The sequence below is a fragment of the Carcharodon carcharias genome, chromosome 2, assembly GCF_017639515.1.
Source record: "Carcharodon carcharias isolate sCarCar2 chromosome 2, sCarCar2.pri, whole genome shotgun sequence".
NCBI classification, from domain to species: Eukaryota; Metazoa; Chordata; class Chondrichthyes; order Lamniformes; family Lamnidae; genus Carcharodon; species Carcharodon carcharias.
This window is the reverse complement of record NC_054468.1, coordinates 52913241-52933392: the sequence shown is the minus strand read 5'-3', so window position 1 is coordinate 52933392 and position 20152 is coordinate 52913241. Positions and strand designations below refer to the sequence as shown.

The following is a 20152-nucleotide window of genomic DNA, read 5'->3' as shown; positions in this document are numbered from 1 at the left end:
TTTCCTGTCTGCATTGCTCTTGTTCTTTCTCCAAGAGAAACTGTATCTCTCTCAGTTGAAACTTGCTTTCCCAAATTCTCTGTCAGTTCTTCCACTGCTATTTCAGTTTCTGCCTCTGTGATCTGGTTGACGTTTTTAGGTTTACTATTTCTGTTCTGTTCACTTTTAAGAACAGGGTGCTAAAATATATGCTTTTTTGGAAAAAAAAACAAAGAAAATAATTTTAATGAATTGTTTCTCTTTTGACTTCTGTTTCTGCAACATTTGTGTAACAGCAAAACATGATTTACCTTCATTACTGTTCTTGCAAAATCGTAAGGCACATACTGCAGCTGTGACATTAAGATGTGGGGCATGGTTTAATGTGAAAGCATTTGCAAAACAAAATGGCCCTTAACTGCCCCATAACTGTTGAGCTAATAGCATAATATACCAAAAGAACTGTCCTGTGAGTTAATTAATTATTTTGGCTTTATTTTATTTTTCAATTTGTGATTTTCTGACCCCCACAACCTCAGACTGTGGAACTGAACAGCATGCTCAAATATTTTCTTCAAGTTCTAACACAAATGGAGTACAGTGAAACCTTTGTTATCTGGCATGCTCAGGGAATGCCAGTTAACTACAGGAACATGACAAGGTACAGTATATCTTTGTTCAGGCACAATAACCAAAACTGACCCAATAATTTAATAATTTCAATGTAAAATCTAAGAACAGCTTCTGCATTATCTGGACCCTGAAAGTGATTGGCTTTTAGAAAAAAATTGAGCTGTCAAAAATTCTGGTTACCAGAGAATTCCAATTGGTAAAGTGCCGGATAACACAAAGTTTACTGTATATCTTGCATTACCTGTAGTCATGTTGGGCTTGTATCACTTGTATTATATTAGCATTGGATGCTATTGGAGATATGAAACGAATCCAGCTAGGGGAAAGCATATTTAAGACCTTCTGTCTTTATAGGCTGTTTAAAAATTCTTAAGATCAATGATTTGGACAGTCTCAGCCAAAAAAGTACAGATAGGCCCTAAACAAAACATGAATTTTTCAGAACCTAATTTCTCAAGTCCTTCTTGGCAGCTATGGAGCAGATTTATAAAAGTCAATATTTATTGCACATTACCCCCATTCTTCCAAAACAGCTCTGATGAAAGGTCACAACCTGAAACATTAACTCTGTTTCCCTCTCCTCAGATGATGCCAGACCTGCTGAGTTTTTCCAGCATTTTCTGTTTTACTCCCGTTCTTCTATTGGTTAAGATTTGTGTTACAGTTCCAACCTCCATAATGTGTAGATATAGAATAACATATCTCTTTGAGCTTCAGAAATAATTCAGTCTAAACATGCAGAATGCAATTTTTTGTTACCTGAATCCTGCAGTTAGATTTGTAGTCTGGAACCCATTCCTTGTTACTTGTTCATTTATATAAGTATATGCAGTGTTGGTTTTCAAGGTTAGAATGTTGTCAGGAGCAGTCTACTGCATCATTACAAATTTGCCTCAGTATTTTAGACATTCAGTCATTTACACTAGAATGCAGGAAAAATCGGCGTTGAATATATTATAGTGCAATATACCTTTTTGCTTGGTCCAGGTGTATATAAGAGATGGGAGTTCATTTTTAGCCCAATAGTCATCTTTTTGTTCCAAATCTGAAAGTAAAATTTAGTCTAAAGGTGATGTAAAATTGTTAATGTCTGCTTCAGAAGAATTACTTGCTTATTCCAAAATTTTAATGGGAGAGGGAGTGAATACCCTATTCTCATTGAGTCAATTACTTTGCCCCACACAGTCTGGATATCTTCAAATAGCTGGCAAACTCAGACCATACATTATGCAAATTACTTTCGTGCATGGGCCAAGTGCTACACCAATGCATTGAAAATAATGTCTGGAACTTGCTCACTGACTTTGCTAAAGAAAATGCCTTCTTGATTTTGATTTTAATTTTTGAATACAGGCACAGAAATGGCCTATCAGAAAGTGGACCAGAGATTTCGAGTGCACACTCAAGATCAGGACGCTGAAGAGCTTCCAGTCACTTCACTGGAGTTAGAGTGGGACATGGAAAAGGAGTTGGAAGAAAGTGGATTTGATGGCTTTGAACCAGACAATTCGGGTCAGCATCATTTGGGCAACTCCGCTGGAAACACTGATCTTGACTTCGAATTTATGCAGCCTTCAGCATCACCCCGGGGAAGATTTGCACGTCTAGAAGAAGAGTCTGATTATGTGCCACATACAAGACCAGGGCCAAAAAACCAGCAGGGCAGCTTTTCTAAAATGGCAAAACTCTTTGTTGCAGGGTTTATTATATTTATCTGTGGTTTTCTAATAGGTTACTATGGACGGAAAAGTAGCTCAAAAAATATTTTGTCAAATAATGCAACAACACCAACACCACCTGTGTCTTCAACTGCTGAATCTGATGATGGCAACATCCTTCAGAATATTGTTCAAGCAATTGAAGGTTACAGCATCAGGAACTTTTTCAGGTGAGTGCAGTTGCAATGCAAAATGTTGCATTTGACAACTTTGATACCAAAATTAAGAATGGGGATAGCCAAGTTAATGTTTGTTCATATGGCACATTTATTGTTAACATTATTAACTTAAGTACAAGCTTGCTCATGCTCCTATGTTCCTATTTGTGAATTATGCTTGAGATTATATTTAAGGATTTTTTTAAAGGTTAAGATAGTTGTGCAGGTTATATTTAAGAACACACTTAAGTTTTGTTCTTAAATAAATTTTCCAGTAAGTTATGGTCTTTGAAATTAAATTAAAAGTTTGTACAAAAATTTTCAAATAATAGCCAGAGACTTTATAATTTCTCTGTCACAATAGCAGGTTAGCAACAGATTCAAAAAGATTTATGAGTAATTCATGCCAGTGACTTAGTCTGACCATGAAATTTTCATATTATTTTTAAAGATTTGTTTTTATGTAATCTTGGAATGTGGGTGACACAGGCAAGTTGGATTTATTTCTTATTCCTAGTTATCCTGAGTCAGTGGTAGAAGTAGGCCTTCATGAATAAACTGCAGTGTTTGTGGTGATAGTGCTCCCATAATAAGCCTCATGATTTTGCCCCAGTGATAACAAAGGAACAGATATATATCCAAAGTCAGGATCATGTGTAACCTGGAAGGGAACTTGGAAGTAATGGTGTTTCTGTGATCTTCTTGCTCTTGCCCTTCTTGGTGATAGAGGTTGCAGGACGGGAAGGTGCTGTTAAAATAAGCTAAGTGAGTTGCTGCAGTTCATTCTGTAGATAGCAAATACTAAGTAGTCCAACATCCACAGTTCTGTGGTGGTGTTGGGGGAAGGACATTAGGTATGTTAACAGTGACGCCAATCGATCAAACTGCTCTGCCCTTGATAGTATCAAGTTTCTTGAGCATTGTTGCAGTTAAATCAATCATCAGGTGATCAGTGAGCATCACTCCTGACTTCAGCTTTGTAAATGATCGAGAAATTATTGAAGAGATTCGGCAATAACCTACCTCTTCAGCTTGTGTCCTGACCTTGTGATCATGTTGTTGATATGGCTAGTCATTGGTGATCCCCAGAATATTGATGTTTTGACAATGGTGATTTTGTTCTATGGCCCAGAAGATGTTGTTTGAACTTTTTTTTGTCTTTGTCTCAATATGCATCAAGACAGAGCAGCTTTGCTGGCAAATTACCATGTTTTTAAAAATTAAACAATCGACATAACACTGTCATGCATCAACAGCTACCGTCTGAATGCATACTCAAAACTATGGTCCCTCTTAAATTTTTAATGTTTAAGAGCTCAGATAGGTGTCCAGATCTCAGAACATTGCCAAAGACAGCTTAATTGTCTAGAGGGGAATAGATAGAGTGGACAGGATAAAATTGTTTCCCTTGGTTGAGAATTCTAGAACCAGGTGACATAGATTCAAGATAAGTGGCAGAAGGTGTAGGGGGCACATGAGGAAGAACTTTTTTACGCAGAGGGTAGTGGATGTCTGGAATTTGCTGCCCAAGTTGGTGGTAGAGGCAGAAACTCTCAACTCTTTTTAAAAAAAAGTACCTGGATCTGCACCTTAGGTGCTGTAAGCTGCAGGGCTTTGGGCCAGATGCAGGAAGGTGGAATTTGAAAGGGCACCTGGGTGTCCCCGGGCTGGCATGGACACGATGGGCTGAATGGCCGCCTCCTGTGCTGTAACTTTTTATGGTTCTAGGACAATTTCTGAAATTGACTTTGCACTGGAATAATGTTGCACCACACCTGATACAAAGCCTGAAGAATGTAAAACCTTTTCAATTTTAAAGTCGAAAAGCTGCACCCTGACACCCAAGTTGTTATGCAAATGTTGCGTTGATACAAAGCGGTGGTGTAGTCAAGGTTTTGTTCCTATAAGTCTGTATGTTGGAAAAATTCAGAGTAGAATTGTAGAATTTGATTGCACAGGAGGAGGCATTATGCTGTGTGGGCTGCCTGAAAGAATTATTCATTTTATCCCAGTACCCCGCCTTTTACCCATATTCCTTTTGAATTTCTCTTTTTAAAATATTTATTCACTTTCCCTTTTAAAAGCATTATAGATTCTGCTTTCACTGCTGCGCATCAATAACCTGTTTTTTTTTAAATTTCTAACTTCTTTCTTTGTTCTTTCATGGTGATCTTAGATTTATGCCCTTTGGTTGCAGACTCACGAACAAGAGGAAATATTTTTCCTTGTTTTCTTTATCAGAATCTTTCATCATTTCGAACACTAATTCTAAGATCACCTTTTAAACTTATTTGTTATAATAGAAAAACAGTTTCTCATAACGATACCCTCTTATCCCTTGTATCAAAAAAACCTTTCCAGTACCCCAACCTTGTCCTTGATGTTTTTGCAAAAGGATGGAATCCAAACTTGGGCATAATATTCTAAGTGCAGCCTACGCATTGATTTACATTACCTTTTTGCGTTTGTGCTCTACACCCCTATTTATAAAACTTAACATCCATATTATATCTGAACCCCCAAGCCTCTCTGCTCCTTTTGAAATGTTACCATTTTGATGTCTTCTCCCTATTCGTCCTCCCACCTGTCGTGTTTTAATGATATAGAGGCACAAATCATTCAAGGATTGGGTAAACACTTTGTGGGTTCATTTATTGAGACTAGGCACATGGGAATGTTTGTACAAAGGTAGAAAGCTTGAAGAACATCAGCAGCAGGGCTATCCATGTGCCCTCTGCTCAGAGGCAAAAGTGAAACTAAAACTGGATCGCATGACACACTTCCCTTCTAGTTACGTCATGCTGCAATCCCATAAAGGCATATTGCAACATTACCTTATATTTCTCCACATGAAATTTCATCTGGCATTTATGTGCCCAATTAACCTGCCTAGGTTATTCTGAAGTAGTTTACATTTTTTTTCATACAAAACTGCAGTTTGGTTGTATATCATCTGAAAATGCTGATATTGTGTCTCACACTCAAGTTCAAATCATTTCTATATATTTACAAGAGCAATAATCTTAGCCACCGACCTGTAAAAGACTCAATTCTTTATATGTCTCTGGTCCAAAGCATATTCATTAACCACCAGTCTCTCTTTCCTGTCTTTTAATGAAGTTCCTACCCCTGTTCCCATACTAAATTAATGTGTGCATTCATTTAATCAACAAGCCTCCAATGCAGCAAAACCTTTTGGAAATCCATATATGCAACATCCCATTTCTTCCTTCAGCGCACTCTATTATTTCTTTAAAGAATTCTATCAAATTTGTCAGATACAAATTGCCTTTTACCTTATCCATATTGGTTGTCTTTCTAGGTAACTATTAAATTTGATCTGTATAATGGCCTCGGGAGGTTTATTGCATTATTATTAGGCTGACTAATCTGTAGTTAGGTGGTGTCACAGTTTGATATTTTTCCCACAAGGTGCTTGGAAAGAAATTTATCTATGCTTTAAAGCATAGTATGTTCATATGATTAAAAAAAATCCTTTTGAGACAATGAGTTATTAAAATGTTCATGAGGTGGCTTTGATGTTGTTTTTCCACCAACTGTCAACAATAAGTAATGTGTTGGTCTATCTCAGCAGTTGAAAAAAACACCTCACATCCATCATGTTGGATAAGTAGTTGATATCGTCCTAGGTTGAAACAGATGAAGACAAAGCACAAGGACAGGGATACGAGTGTTTAGTCAAATATTTGAAACAAAATGCTGTGAGGCAGTCTGGCCCAGCAAACACTTTGACTAAGAGATTAGAAATGCTGGACAACTGTTAGAAGTTATCTTGTTTAGGTCAAACAAGATGACTCACTGATGTTAGGAAGCCAGGTATATTTTTCATTTTGTATCATTAAGTTCCAATAAATTGTATATATTTTATTAATTAAGTCCAATCATACCTCATGCTCTGCATGTTTACCTGACTGTGAAATAAAATAGCTCATTGATTCAAATCTAGCCTCAACACACCAAAAGTTTCCTTAGTCTGCCTTTGGAGAGATCAAAGAAACATATGTGTGAAAGACTTCAATGTTCAGTTCATGTCAGGATGGGACACAATGGATAAACTCCAAGTTATGTTTTCATGTAAATTGATACAGGGCATTAATGTGGCTCATCTCACTTACGAATGCAACTGATGCCACTGAAGCCAAGAACATATCCACAATACGCCCATGTTTTATCCCTTTTTGAACACGGTTGTTGCATTGTCAACCCTTCAGCCCTTTGGCAGAACCTCCATATTTAAAGCCATTTGAAAAATTCCACATATATGGATTTCAGGTGAGAGCAATATTGGCCCCTAGCTGTGATCGCGAACTGTAAGTCAAATGATTGGCTGAGGCTCACAGATAAATAAAGAACATATGGAGAATGTATTGTGGAGAGTGAATTGTGCCAGTGGAACCCTCAATACATTGGATTTTAAAATATAATGAGGACAGTTTTTTTTACTGTACCATTCCATAATGATAAGCTAAAATATGACTGGTAAACTGTAGAATTGGGATTTTTTTTAATTAAAACCAACAAATTAGAACAGGGAAATGCATGTTTTAGTGGCAATGTGCAATTTCTAGTTGACATTGGAATTCTAATATTTTCTCCTAGTCTTGTTGTCTAAACTGCAAGTATGCTGCTTCAGGCAGCGCTACAGTAGGTGGGTAACTAGTATTCAATGCTGAATTGGGAAATGTTTTCACTACCTTTTTTCCTGTGTGAACCTGGTATTGCTCTGACGAATCCTAGGATGAGTGTTTATACTGCTCAACACTGGAATGACATTATTAATGGGGAGTTTTTAAAAAAATGTGATCTTTTTGAACAAATCAAGATGAGTGTGTCAGTACTGGGAAATTAGGAAATTTCAATCTTTGTCATCAGTTGACAGCATCAAGCGCTCCCTGTTTTGATTATAGCGTGGATCAAATGCAGAAAGCTCCTTTGACTCTGTCTAATAATGTGCATTAAACTCAACCTCAAAGTTGCATCTGTCATGCCATCTGTGCATTTTTTTCTGTTTCTACACAAACCATTCTTGTGTCTCCCCTCAAATGCTCATTTGGTGCTGAATTTTGGATTGTTGACTCAAATTTATTTCATGCAGAACTCTTGCAAGCAACTGGTCTGTGTGTTTGTTGTTCAGGTGAATTTGCTGGCAGATAATGTGATGAATTATATCATTGCCTTTGCAGCCAGAGTCACAAATGGACAGGCCAGATTCTGATTAACACAAGTCTGCAAGATCGATAAATAATGTAACTCTCGTTACGACCGGGATGGGAGGAGTGCGTGAATTATCAAGCCCCACTACACCGCAGGCTGTACCGTTAATTTAAATGTTCAATTTTGTCACTGAAATGGCCAATTGTGTACCTATACTTCTAGTACTCAGAATAAAAAAAAATCTCACCAGACCTCTTTCAAAAAACTCAGTTTCTAAAACAAAACTGCTTTTAACAAGTTGCAGATACTAGTTAACAGACATTGTAATCGGGAAGTATTACAATCTGTCACTTCTTAGAGAATTCTCCCAGCACGTGCAAATACACACACACACACGGATTTATCTGTCGGTGTGCGGGTGCAGGCCCGATGTGACGCCGTGTAAAATGATGCACGATGACATCGGACATGCATCCTGATGTCATCACATACCATCGCGATATTTCGTTTGGCGGGCGCTCACCCACTGAAGTGTAAACGGCCTATTAAGGCCATTAAGAAATTAATTGAAGCACTTGTGGACACTGTCTGTCCAGGTTAAGGTTGTCGGGCAGGCGAAGAGCCCAGGCAGCCTTCGCGTTTTTTCAGGAAACCTCATCCACGAGTGGGATGAGGTTTCCTGAAGCTTTTATTAAATAAATAAATACATTTTCATAGACTTAAAAACATGTGCCAACTCATGTGACATAGTCACATGATTTGGGACATGTTTAAATAAATTTTTAAATCATTTATTTAACTGTTTTAATATCCATTCAATCTCCCTAAGGCAGCTCCATGCCTCCGGGAGATTGCTGTGCTCTTTCGCACACATGCATGAAAGAGCGCTGGCCCAGACTCTCCCTCCTCTCCCCCACCTGCACAGGTAGCTCCAGTCGCGTATTACGCTGGGCGGGCCTTCATTGGCGTGGAGCTAATAGCAGGCATTGATCAGCTCTGCACCCGCTCCTGCCCAGCCCACCTACCATAGGAAAAATCCTGGCCACGCACTCTCTCTGCAGGGATGGGCGTCATAAAATAAAAGATAAAGTCCGCAGAATATCGACACTATCGGCATGGAGTTCCCTCATGTGAAGTCCCGGTGGATGTCTGGAAGTTCTCACCAACTGGTCTAGCTTTGCAGGTCCAAATGCAAGCAAATTACATTCAGATGAGGGTTCCCTGGTTACAGATTGATAGCCACACACAATTTTAGGCAAGGTTGAGAGAGGGAGGCAGCCAGGGTATCCATCCTTCCTCAGCTTGTTCCCCAACAAGACAGCCTTCAAAACAAGCAGGTTCACAACTTAAGGGGCAGATATTGAGGTCAGTGAGAGGGAGGTGGAGCCTGCTCACTGACACGTAAAATGATGCGGGATGACGTAGGGCCGAACTCCCGACGTCACCCCACCTCATTTCAATTTTCATGTTGGTAGGGGTGTAGCCAAATCAGCTGTGCACTGGCCAATCTGTCAACGGCCAATTGAGGCCATTTAAAATCTAATTGAAGTAGTTAAAGGACCTGCCCGTCCAACTTTAAGGCTGGCAGGCAGGCCGGGAGCCCTGTTGGGCTTCAGAAAAACCATGAAACATCATCCACGGGCAGGATGAGGTTTCATGTAGGTTTTTTAAAATTTAATTAAAGTTTAATTAAAAGTGATGGACATGTCCTAACTCATGTGGCATTGTCACATGAGGGGACATGTTAAGTAAAATTTATTTGTCTTTATTTCACACTTTTGAATTTGGCACCGATCTCCCTGAGGCAGCACTTAGCCTCAGGGAGATGAGTGCACTCTTTATTTTGCGTGCATGCGGGAAAGAGCGCACTCTCAGCTTAGGGAATCCACCCCCCCCACCTGCACAGGGAGCGCATAGCGCTTCCTGGCGGACGTCACGCTGGGTGGGCCTTAATTGGCCCGCCCACTTAAAATGGCAGCGCACCTCGGAGGTGAGCCCACTCCTGAACTTGCCCCCCGGCAGGGGGAAAATTCTTCCCACGATTTTTCCCTCTCACCCATGTGATTTCCTGCAAGTTACCAACCTTCCTTTTCAGTTTCTTTTTTCCCATCAAATACAGTGATGGCAGTTCAAAATAAACAACCAGATTTTCCTCAAGTGCCATAAAGGTCAGGTGAGTTCTTGGAAGGGGCCTGCATGCAGACAGTTCCAAGGTGAGCTTATCACCTTTTAAAAAAAATCCCAGATTAGCATCCAAATGTCCAGATCATGCCATGTCCTTCTGTTTTGTAAAAGAAAAATTCAATCTTGAGAGATATGATTCTCTCTCAAAGAAAAAGATAATGAATAGAATGATAGAATGGCGACAGCACAGAAGGAGGCCATTTAGACATGGAGCCTGTGTCTGATTCATTTTTTTGTACATATTCACACTTGAAGCTTCATTGTACCAATGATGACCTGTTGCAAAGATTGATTGCAACGCAGTGTATTGTGAAGCTAGGTGGGCCATTAGAGACATGAGGCAGGGTCAGCAGGTTGCATTCATGTGCAGGGGTGTGTAGTTCCAAAAAAGATATGGCAAATTATTTTTTTTTGTTAGCTAAAATCTATCGTGTATCATCAAAAGGGTTCTTGTGGGCTAATGCTCATGGTTGATGATGTTCTACAGAAGCCGATAAGGGTTTAATCATTGTAAAGAGAGCATTGTACTTCATCCAACAAGCCACAGTAGGGACAATTACAAAAAGCTGCTGAGAGCCTTAATCATGCCGTTTATGGGCAGGAAGGGGTTCCATGCAGCATTGCCTAGTTAATGATCGAATAACAGGTGTAGATGGCATTGATTATAGTCAAGGTGAGGGAACAGTGCTATGAACCACAACTCACCTTGAAGCTACCCTCTGATTGACTGTGAAATTGTGCTCTGCTTTTGCCTGTGCCACAAAGTGCTGAGAAGGATATTAATGCAAGCTCTGGAAGCATCACGAGTGGTTGGTTACATCTGATTTGATGCACGTTTCTGAAATTTGGACTGCCCAGATTCAGTGCATGCATGTGCTTTTCATCAGTGGTGTGTTGTTGGTCTCTTTCTCTTCCTCCTAACCTGCTGTGGCTGAAGAGATGGCAGTTAATGCTTACCTGAAAGCAGAAAATCAGAAGTGGAGGTTGGAGTGAGAGAAGGGATTCTCAGTAGGAAGCAAGTCTCTGTGGTCATTTCGTCTGCAGTTTGCACTTTATGCCAGTTAGCAGGATGAGGGTGAGGTACGAGCTGAGAAAGGGTACATAGTAGTATCATACTGTCATTCTCAATGTTCTTGGCAATGACGATGGCAGTGGGCTTTGTTGCTGCCAGACCCTTGATACAGACAACCATCTCCTCTGGATTACGCAGGAGATGATATGTCCTTGACCCCCTGCTGGTTCTGCTTTGTTCCTTTCAATTGTGTGTCACCTTATTCTGCAAGAGAGGGAAGAATGTCAGTGATTGTGTGGCACTGAGTTTGGCTGATGTATCTGCCATAGCTGAATAGCTGGAATTATGCAAGGGTAGCAATAGGTGGTTGTGAGGCTGGTAGCATTGGATTGTGTGCGTGTGAGATGGAGTCTTTGAATGTAAGCCCTGAGTCCTGGCTGCTAGGAACAGTAGATTAGTGTGTGGGAGTGTAGTTCATTGAGCAGCATGAGAGGTCGATGGTATGATCAGTTGGAGATGTCTTGTGATGATGCATTGAGTATCCACACAAGGTCACTGACATTTTTTCGGCATGGCTGCCAGATCCTCAGCACCAAACCCCTTACATTGACCTCCCTGGCTAACTGCTATCATTCCCTTCAGAGGACGCATTCCTTAATGGTTTCCTGGTCCGTGTGGAAACATGGCCTCTCTCCTCTTATTGACCTCCATGACTAAGACCTCCAGTGCCATATCCATGAACCTGGGACCCCTCTCTCTGTCCTGATGCACCATTTGCTTTGTTTCCAATTGCAGCCAAATGCAATATTGACAGTGAGCAATAGCTTCTGTTCAGCTCCTCTTTAAGAGCTGGAGTCTACCTGGAACACGAGTTAGCTTCACATGCTATTAGCGCCAAACCCCACCCCACACCGTCCTCATCTTTTGAGTGTGACCACCTGTGTGTGCAGCCAGTCAGGTGTGTGGTTCATGTTTAGCCATATCCTACAATCAAGCAAAGTTTGTGTGCTGCCTGCCTCCATGAAACCGGGCACAGATAAATCGTGAAACGCAATGTCCATGTCTATGTCCAGAAATGGGTGAAAAGCAATTTTCAATTCAACGTGTTGAATGAAATTCTGCTTGAGTCACATGTGACTAGAGTATTGCAATGTGCACTTAAGAGGGTCAATTTTAGCTGAGCCCACCCATCAGGAATGAGGCAGGCTGTTAAAATTGACCAACTTGACTTAATCATTCTAATCTGTAATCATTCTAGCCACCATTTTACTTGTCCACTTCATGTAGATGGTGTCTTGTTTCTTTTTTTTTAATGATGCACGCATGCTGTCGACATTGTAGCTGGGCTAACTTTATTGATAACACATTTTCCTAACATAAACACATATCTGCAGTAACTGAATTCTATCAAGACAGGCTCTAACATGTGCTATCTGACCTCCAAGCCCCAGGTCAGGTGACCCTGTATACAGTACCGAGTACCGTATAGTATCTAATACTGGAGTCCACAACCACGATCAGCTATTATCATGATATTTCCTTTTTTCAAAAAAAACTTTTATACAACTCAAGTACACAAAGTCTCTTATCTATTCTTTCTCCCTCTGTTTTGATCAGTTTGCTTTGTCTTTTACTCATATCTGTATCTCTCTTTCACAATTCTTCCACTGGATGATCTGAATGGTGACAGAGGTGATTTTGAAGGACAAAGGGCCTTCTCCAGCTCAGTGTCACTATCACCCCTTGGATAGTTTTCAGGGCTCTCAGGCTTTGTCTGGTTGTCTGTTATTTCACTGGTGCATTCTGATTTTTAATCTTCAGATACACTTTCTGGTTCAGAGCAGGGTTGTGTTTCATTTGTTTTCCGTAAGAATTTCCAGTTTTCGCTGTACTGTTGTCTGTTTGGAGTCTGCATTATGTAAGACCTTTGTTCTCTGTGATCCCTGTAAAAACAGCAGGATTCCAGATCCCTTCATGCTGAATCCTCACTGTCTGTCCCATGTCCAGGTCAGGCAGAGGTCGGGCCCCTCGATCAAAGTACTGTCTCTGCTTCTGCTGTCTCTGTTTGAGCAGGTCCTGCATTCTATAACTCATTGGCTCTGAAGAAACAGTTGGAAGCTTAGTTCGTAGTCTTCTCTCCATCAGGAGCTGTGTTGGACATGATCCAATGCCCTTTAATTGACTATTGCTGAAATCCAGCAGAGCCAAGTAGGGGTCTCTTCCATCTGCCTTTGCCTTTTTCAACAGGTGTTTTAAGATCTGCAAAGTACGTTCCACCATTCCGTTGGATTGTGGATATTTGGGACTTGACGTAGTGTGGGAAAACTCCCAGTCCTGTGCAAATTTGCAAATCTCAGTGCCTGAGAATTGTGAACCGTTATCTGAGATGAGCACTTCAGGTATGCTGTGGCAAGCAAAAAATGATTTTAAATGATTTATTACAGTGATGCTTTTATGATCATTTCTCAGCAGCGCAGATTCAAGAAACGTTGAGTAATAATCTACTGCTAGTAGGTACTCACTATTGCCAAATGTGAGCAAGTCCACTCCAATTTTCTGCCAGGACATCTCTGGAACATTGTGTGGTTGAAGTGGTTCTTTCTGTTGCAATTTACAGTACTTTTGGCATACTGCACACACATTCACCATTTCCACGATTTGTGCTCCCATTCCAGGCCAATACATTACATCTCGAGCTCTTCTCCTGCACGTTCCTATGCCTAGGCAACTTTCACATATACACTGCAGCATTTCTTTCCTCAGTGTTTCAGGAATTATGATCTTTTCTTCCTTGAGAAGTATTCCTTCTGCTACATGGGGACAAACTTTCCCCCCGTTGGGGAGGTTTTGGGGGGGGCAGGCCAATTAGGACCCAACCAGCATGACATGCGCCCAGAAGCGCTGAGCAGTCCTTGTGCAGGCAGGGGGGCTGGGGAGGGGGGCGGTGACTGGGGGTTGGAAGATTCCCTGAGTTGGGGCCTATGCTGTTTCGCACCTACATACCAAAGAGCACAAATCTCCCAGAGGCACCCGATTAGTTTACGTTTTAAAAATCTAAATAAAGAAAATAAAACATTTTAAGACGACCCCTCATGTGACATTGTCACATGAGCTGGGACATGTCAATGAATTTTAAAAAAATGTATTCAGTTTTTAACCCTTCATGAAACCTCATTCCAACCATGGATGAGATTCCATGAAAAATGCGAAGGCTGCTTGGGTTGGACGGGCAGCTCAGTTTATTACTTTCATTAGTTTTTAAATGGCCTTAATAGGCCTTTGACAGTTCGACAGGCGTGCAGCCGGGTTGGCTGCTTGTCCGCCAAACTGAAAATCTAAATGACGCGCAGTGACGTTGGGACGCCCGCCCGACATCATCCCGTGTCATTTTACGCCTTGGTGAGTGGGCCCCACCCCCACTTGCTGAGCTGAAAATTCTGGCCATGAAGTTCTTCATGAAACTTCCAGTACTCTTGTACAACAGAAGGGGCTCCACTCCAATGTGTGGGCCAGCCATTTTGCACAGTCTGCTGCAGTTTTGTCAGGGTTGTGTCGTTCTTGGTCACTTTCCTGATCTCATCCAGTTTGGTTACAGCCGCAGGTAAACTCTTTGTTAGCATGTGAATCTGTGCTTCCATTTCTTTATCCTCTTCCTCCATGATGGCTAGGTATGCATGTGACAGAGTGTCTGCGATGTACATTTCCTTGCTCGGTTTATATTTAACTCTGACCTGGTACTTCTGCAAGTGCATTAGTAATCTTTGGATTGTTGGTGGTGCACAGTTCAGGGGCTTTTTAAGTGTAGCTTCCAAAGGCTTATGATCAGACTATCCCTCCACATCTTTGCCGTAGACAATCTGCTGGGAACGTCCTAGGCCAAACACAATTCTAGCATTTTCTCTATTTGGGCATACCGCTGCTGTGTTTCAGTCATTGCCTTTGAAGCATATGCCACTAGTGCCTCATTTTGCAAGTGGACACCTCCCAGGCCAGTCTTTGAAGCATCCACCAAGACCTTGACTGGCTGACTGACATTGTAATACTTTAACAGTGGTGCCTGGGTCAGTGTTCTCTTCAGACTGGTCAAAGCTTCCTGGTGACTTTGTTCCCAGTGCTATTCCACATCATTTTTTAGAAGCTCACTGAGAGGTGCTGTAAGGTCTGACATGTTTGGAATGAATTTCCCAAGATAGGTCACCATTTCTAAAAATCTCTCCAAGCCTTTTTTACATTCTGGGGGTGGCATGTTCATGACTGCTTCGATTTTACTCTGGTTCGACTTCAGTCTCCCACTTGTTAGCACATGTTCCAAGTACTTGATTTCATGAGGACCTATTTGCACTTTTCCTTCTTCAGCTTCATGTTCCTTTCTCTAGCTCTGGCTAGCACCTGCCTCAGTCTATGGTCGTGTTCTTCTCATGAGGCTCACCAGACCAGCACATCGTCAATATAGGTTTCCACACCCTCTAACCCTTCAAACAGCTGCTTCAGTGTTCTGTGGAACGTCTCTGGAGCTGAATTAATACTAAAAGGTAAGCCTAAAAACCTGAATCGCACATATGGTGTATTGAAGAAACAGAGATAGCAGCTGCATTCATCCAGCTTGACTTGCCAGAAGCCTGAACTCGCATCCAAGACTGAATAATATTTAGCATCAGCTAGCTTACACGTGATCTCTTCTACTGCGAGCAGCTGGTAATGCTCTCTTTCTACTGCCTGGTTTAGGTCTCCGGGATCCAGACAGACTCGCAGATTGCCATCTGATTTTTCTACAATTACAATTGGATTAACCCACTTTGTTGGTTCTTCAGTTCTCTTGATGATGTGAATTATCTCTGTTCTGTATAACTCTGCTTTCAGTTGGTCTCTCAGCATTACTGGTATTTTCCTGGGCAGGTGTATTTTGGGTGTCACAGTTTCGCCAATCTCGATGGTGTGTTCTCCTTTTAGACAGCCAATCCTCTGGAACACATCTTTATACTCACTCAGGATGTCATCAGTGGTGACAGTCATTATTCTCTTGATTAGCTTCAGATTGTCATAAGCTTTGATTCCAAGAATAGGTTTTGCATCAGTTTTCACCACTATGAATGGAAGTGTTTGAGACTGTTTTTTGTAATTCACTTTAAGTGTGCACTTACCGTCTATTGCAATTTTTTCACCTCTATAAGTAGGCAGTTTCACTTTTGTTTTAGGTAGTGTTTCTCTTTGCTTATTTTACAATACAGGCTTATGTGAATGACATTTGCTTGTGCACCTGTGTCAAACTTGAAATTCGCCATCATGTTGGCAATTTTTAAGTCAACCTTCCATTCGTATTCTTTGGAATTTGTTGTTCCTGCACCAATGAAAAGTTCAGTTTCAGTGCCTGTGTCATCATCTGAAATCGTGTGCACTTTCTTCGATTTACACATCTTAGTGAAGTGATTTAGTTTATCACTTATTCTTATACTGCTTTCCGTAGGCTAGACAACTACACGGCAAATGCTCTGTTCTGCATCAGCTGCATTTAAATGTTTTACTAGCAGTTTTGTTCTTTCTGCCTTCAGGCTGTATGTTTGTTCTTCTCCAGGGCTGTTTCTGTTTAACTGCATCTAACTGCTTGACCATTTGTGGCTTATCATCTTCTGTCACCTGTTTAATCTGGCATTTCGCTTTGCAGATATTTATTGCTTTCTCAAGTGTGACATCAAGTTCTCTCAAAAGCCGTTCTCTGAGTGTCATTTGCGATCGTGCAAATTATTCTATCTCAGGTGAGTGATTCTTCAAGCTCTCCAAATTCACATAATTTAGCTCATTTTCTCAGCTCAGTTACGTACTGTCTAATGTTACTGTCTTGCGTGTACGTTAAAAATCGGTATCTTTCATACATGATGTCTTGCTTAGGGCTGCAGTAGGCTTCAAATTTTTCCATTATTTCTTTCAAGTCATTTTGTTTCTCATCACTTTCAAATGTGAATGTGTTACAGATTTCTAGGGCTTCTTCCCCTGCTACGTGAAAAAAGGTGGAAGATTGTACCTGAGGGTCTTTTTTATCACTACCTGTCATTGTGAGATATAGCTCGAATTGCTGCTGGAACCTCCTCCAGTTTTCAACAATATTTCCCTCCAAAATGAGCTGTGTTGCTGGTTTCAGAACCTCCATTGTTCCATTTAGTTTACTTCTGACACCATGTCTTGTTTCTTGTTTCTTTTTTAATGACGCTCACAGGCCGTCGACCTTGTAGCTGAGCTAACTTTTTTGATAATACATTTTCCCAACATGAACACAAGTCTGCAGTGTCTGAACCCTAACAAGACAGGCTCCAATATGTGCTATTGGACTTTCAATCCCCAGGTCAGCATACCCCGTATGTAGTACAGAGTACCATATAGTATCTAATACTGGAGTCCACAGCTACAATCAGCTATTATCATGATAGATGGCTGAGGCCAAAAGTAGGCAAGTGTTTCATGAATGCATTGGTGCATGATGTAACTGGGTTTGCATTGCAATTGCAACTGGGAACTTGAGAAGCCCCATTCCACTGGTCAACCCGCTGAGTAAAACATTGCAGGGTTGTCTTTAGGACTGATTGACACACTGGAAGCATTATTTTGTAAGAGCATTCACCTGCAGACATTTTGGTAATAGAGAATGAGAAAAAGCAACTATTGCATTCAGTGATAAAATAAAAACTAAGTGCTGGAAAAACTCAGCAGGGTTGGCATCATCTGTGAAGAGAGAAACAGAGTTAACGTTTTGAGTGCTGGGAGCTCAACTATTTACAATCTATACAATGATTTGGATGATGGGACCAAATGTAGCTAAATTTGCCAATTACACCAAGATAAGTTGTCAAAAGAAGGTAGATAGTTGCAAAGGGGTATAGGCAGGTTAAGTGAGTGGACAGAAATTTGGCAGATGGAGCATAATGGGGAAAAATAATAACTTGTCCACTTTGGCTAGAAGAATAGATAAGCAGTATACTATTTAAATGGAGATAGACTACAGAAGTCAGTGCTACAGAGGGATCTGGGTGTCCTGATACGTGATCACAAAAAGTTGGTAGGAAGGTATAGCAAGTGCTTAGGAAGGCTTTTAAATCCAGAATCCCTGCTGTATTTGAAGCCAGGTCCCTAAAGCATTATCCTGGATCTTTGGATTACTAGTCTAGCGACAATATCACTACACCCTCATCTCCCATGTATAAAAGTAGGGAAATTTCACTGCAGCTCTACAGGGCCTTGGTGATGCCACAACTGGAATACTGTGTACAATTTTGGTCTCCTTCCTTGAAAAAAGATATAATTGCTTTAGAACCAGTTCAGGGAATGTTCACTCAACTCATTCCTGAGATGAAGGGCTTATCTTATGAAGAAAGGTTGAGCAAGTTGGGCCTATACCCATTGGAGTTTGGAAGAATAGGAGGTGATCTTATTGAAACATAAAAGATCCTGAGGGGGTTTGATAGGGTAGATACCAGGAGGATGTTTCCACTTGTAGGAGAGACTAGAACCGGGGGGTTGGGGGGGGTACAGTTTAAGAATAAGAGATCTATCATTTAAAACAGAGATGAGAATTGTTTTCTTTCAAAGGGCCTTTAATATATGGAATTCTCTTCCCTAAAAAGTAGTGGAGGCTGGTTCATTGAATATATTCAAGGCAGAGTTGGACAGATTTTTGATAAACAAGGGAGTCGAGAGTTATGATGGGCAGACAGGAAAGTGGATTTGAGACCACAGCCAGATTAGCCATGGTCTTACTAAATTGTGGAAACGGTTTGAAGAGCTGAATGGCCTACTCCTCCTAAGTCCTATGTTCCTGTGAGTTGAATGACTTCTTCAGTCCCAAAGTGTCATTCGAATCGAAACATTACTCTGTTTCTCTTTCCACAGTTGCTGCCAGACCTACTGAGTTTTTCCAGCACTTTGTTTTTTTTCAGATTTCCAGCATCCGCAGTATTCTACTTTTATATTATGTTCAGTGGATTTCCAAGGTATTCTCAAATTTGGACCTTGCTTGTTTCTATTTTTCTTTTTAATCATACCTTGATTAATATCACAGTTCATGGTGGCTGATTTATTGCTTTGAATGGAAGAACAGTTGCAAGAGGGCAGCAACAGCCACAACAACTAAGAGGAACATCAGGTGGGCCTGTTAGATGGGAGGTGAGGGGAACTGCTTATGGAAGGTGTTGCCCAATCCATAGGGCCTAAACATCAAGAGTTAATTCACAAGTATGATTAAGGAGCATTGGATCAGGAGTCTGTGCTTTACCTCTCAGGCTGTTGCAGATAGAGACAGCCTTTTTTAAAATTCATTCATTGGATGTGAGCACCACTTGCAAGGCCAACATTCATTGACCATTTCTAGTTGCCTTTAGCAACAGAATGAAGGAATAGCAAAACAGCTGCACATGAAAGTTTGTCGATGACACCAAGGCAGGAGGCACAGTACCTGTAGACAGGATCAGCAAGTTGCAAGGGGACAAAAGTGAGTGGGTAAAACTATAAAAGATGGAGTTCAATGAAAGGCCATTCGCCTTGGACCCAAAAATAATAAACAATATTTTCTAAATGGGAAAACACTAATTTGGAAATCTGAGGAGTGATCTAATTGGGGTGTTCAAAATGACGAAGGGATTCCTTAGGGTAGATACAGAAAAAAATGTTTCCTTTGGAATAAGAAGCCAGAACAAGTGGTTAGAACCATTAAGTTAGAGCTAGGCAACTTAGAAGTGAAATCAGGAAACGTGTTTTCATGCAAATAGTAGTGGTAATCTGCAAACCCCCCCCCCCCCCCCCCCCCCCCCCCACCTCCTCCCCAGGCTATGGATAAGAACTTAAGATATAGGCCATTAAATCAGATCATGGCTGATCTGTGCATCAACTCCATTTACTCACTTTTGTTCCATATGCTTTGATACCCATCTCTAAGAAATACTACTTCAGTCTTAAATTTCAATTGACTCAGCATCCATTTTTTGTGTGCAACAAGTTTCAGTTTCCCACCAATTGTCATGTTCAATCATCAATCAGAGAGCAAACTCTTTGCCTGAATTTTCTCCCCAGGTAAGAAGTCCAGCCTCTGGCACCAAATGAGGGAGCTGGCTCTGGCATTTTACGGGATGCAGGCAATTAAAAGGCTGCTGCCAGGACAGCTGTCCAATTGAGAATGGTGGCCTGCCTCCCAATCAGAGGGCCGACAGTCTCTGCACTGTTAGAGGTGGCCACAACTGAAGCTGCAGGAAGAGTGAGAGGGTACTTCCATACCGAGGCGTCCTCAAAGTCGAGGTGCTTTTTTTTCCTTA

At 41.1% G+C, this 20152-nt stretch overlaps 1 protein-coding gene across 6 annotated transcripts in view; it reads left to right on the top strand.

The window, feature by feature from the left end:
- LOC121290443 (inactive N-acetylated-alpha-linked acidic dipeptidase-like protein 2) overlaps window positions 1–20152 on the top strand; it is a 999957-nt gene that overhangs the window by 384139 nt on the left and 595666 nt on the right. For all 6 annotated transcript variants that reach the window (XM_041210891.1, XM_041210883.1, XM_041210898.1 and 3 more), the window contains one exon: window positions 1966–2500. In XM_041210891.1, the coding sequence (XP_041066825.1) occupies window positions 1966–2500 (535 nt within the window). The remainder of the gene's footprint in view (window positions 1–1965; window positions 2501–20152) is intronic.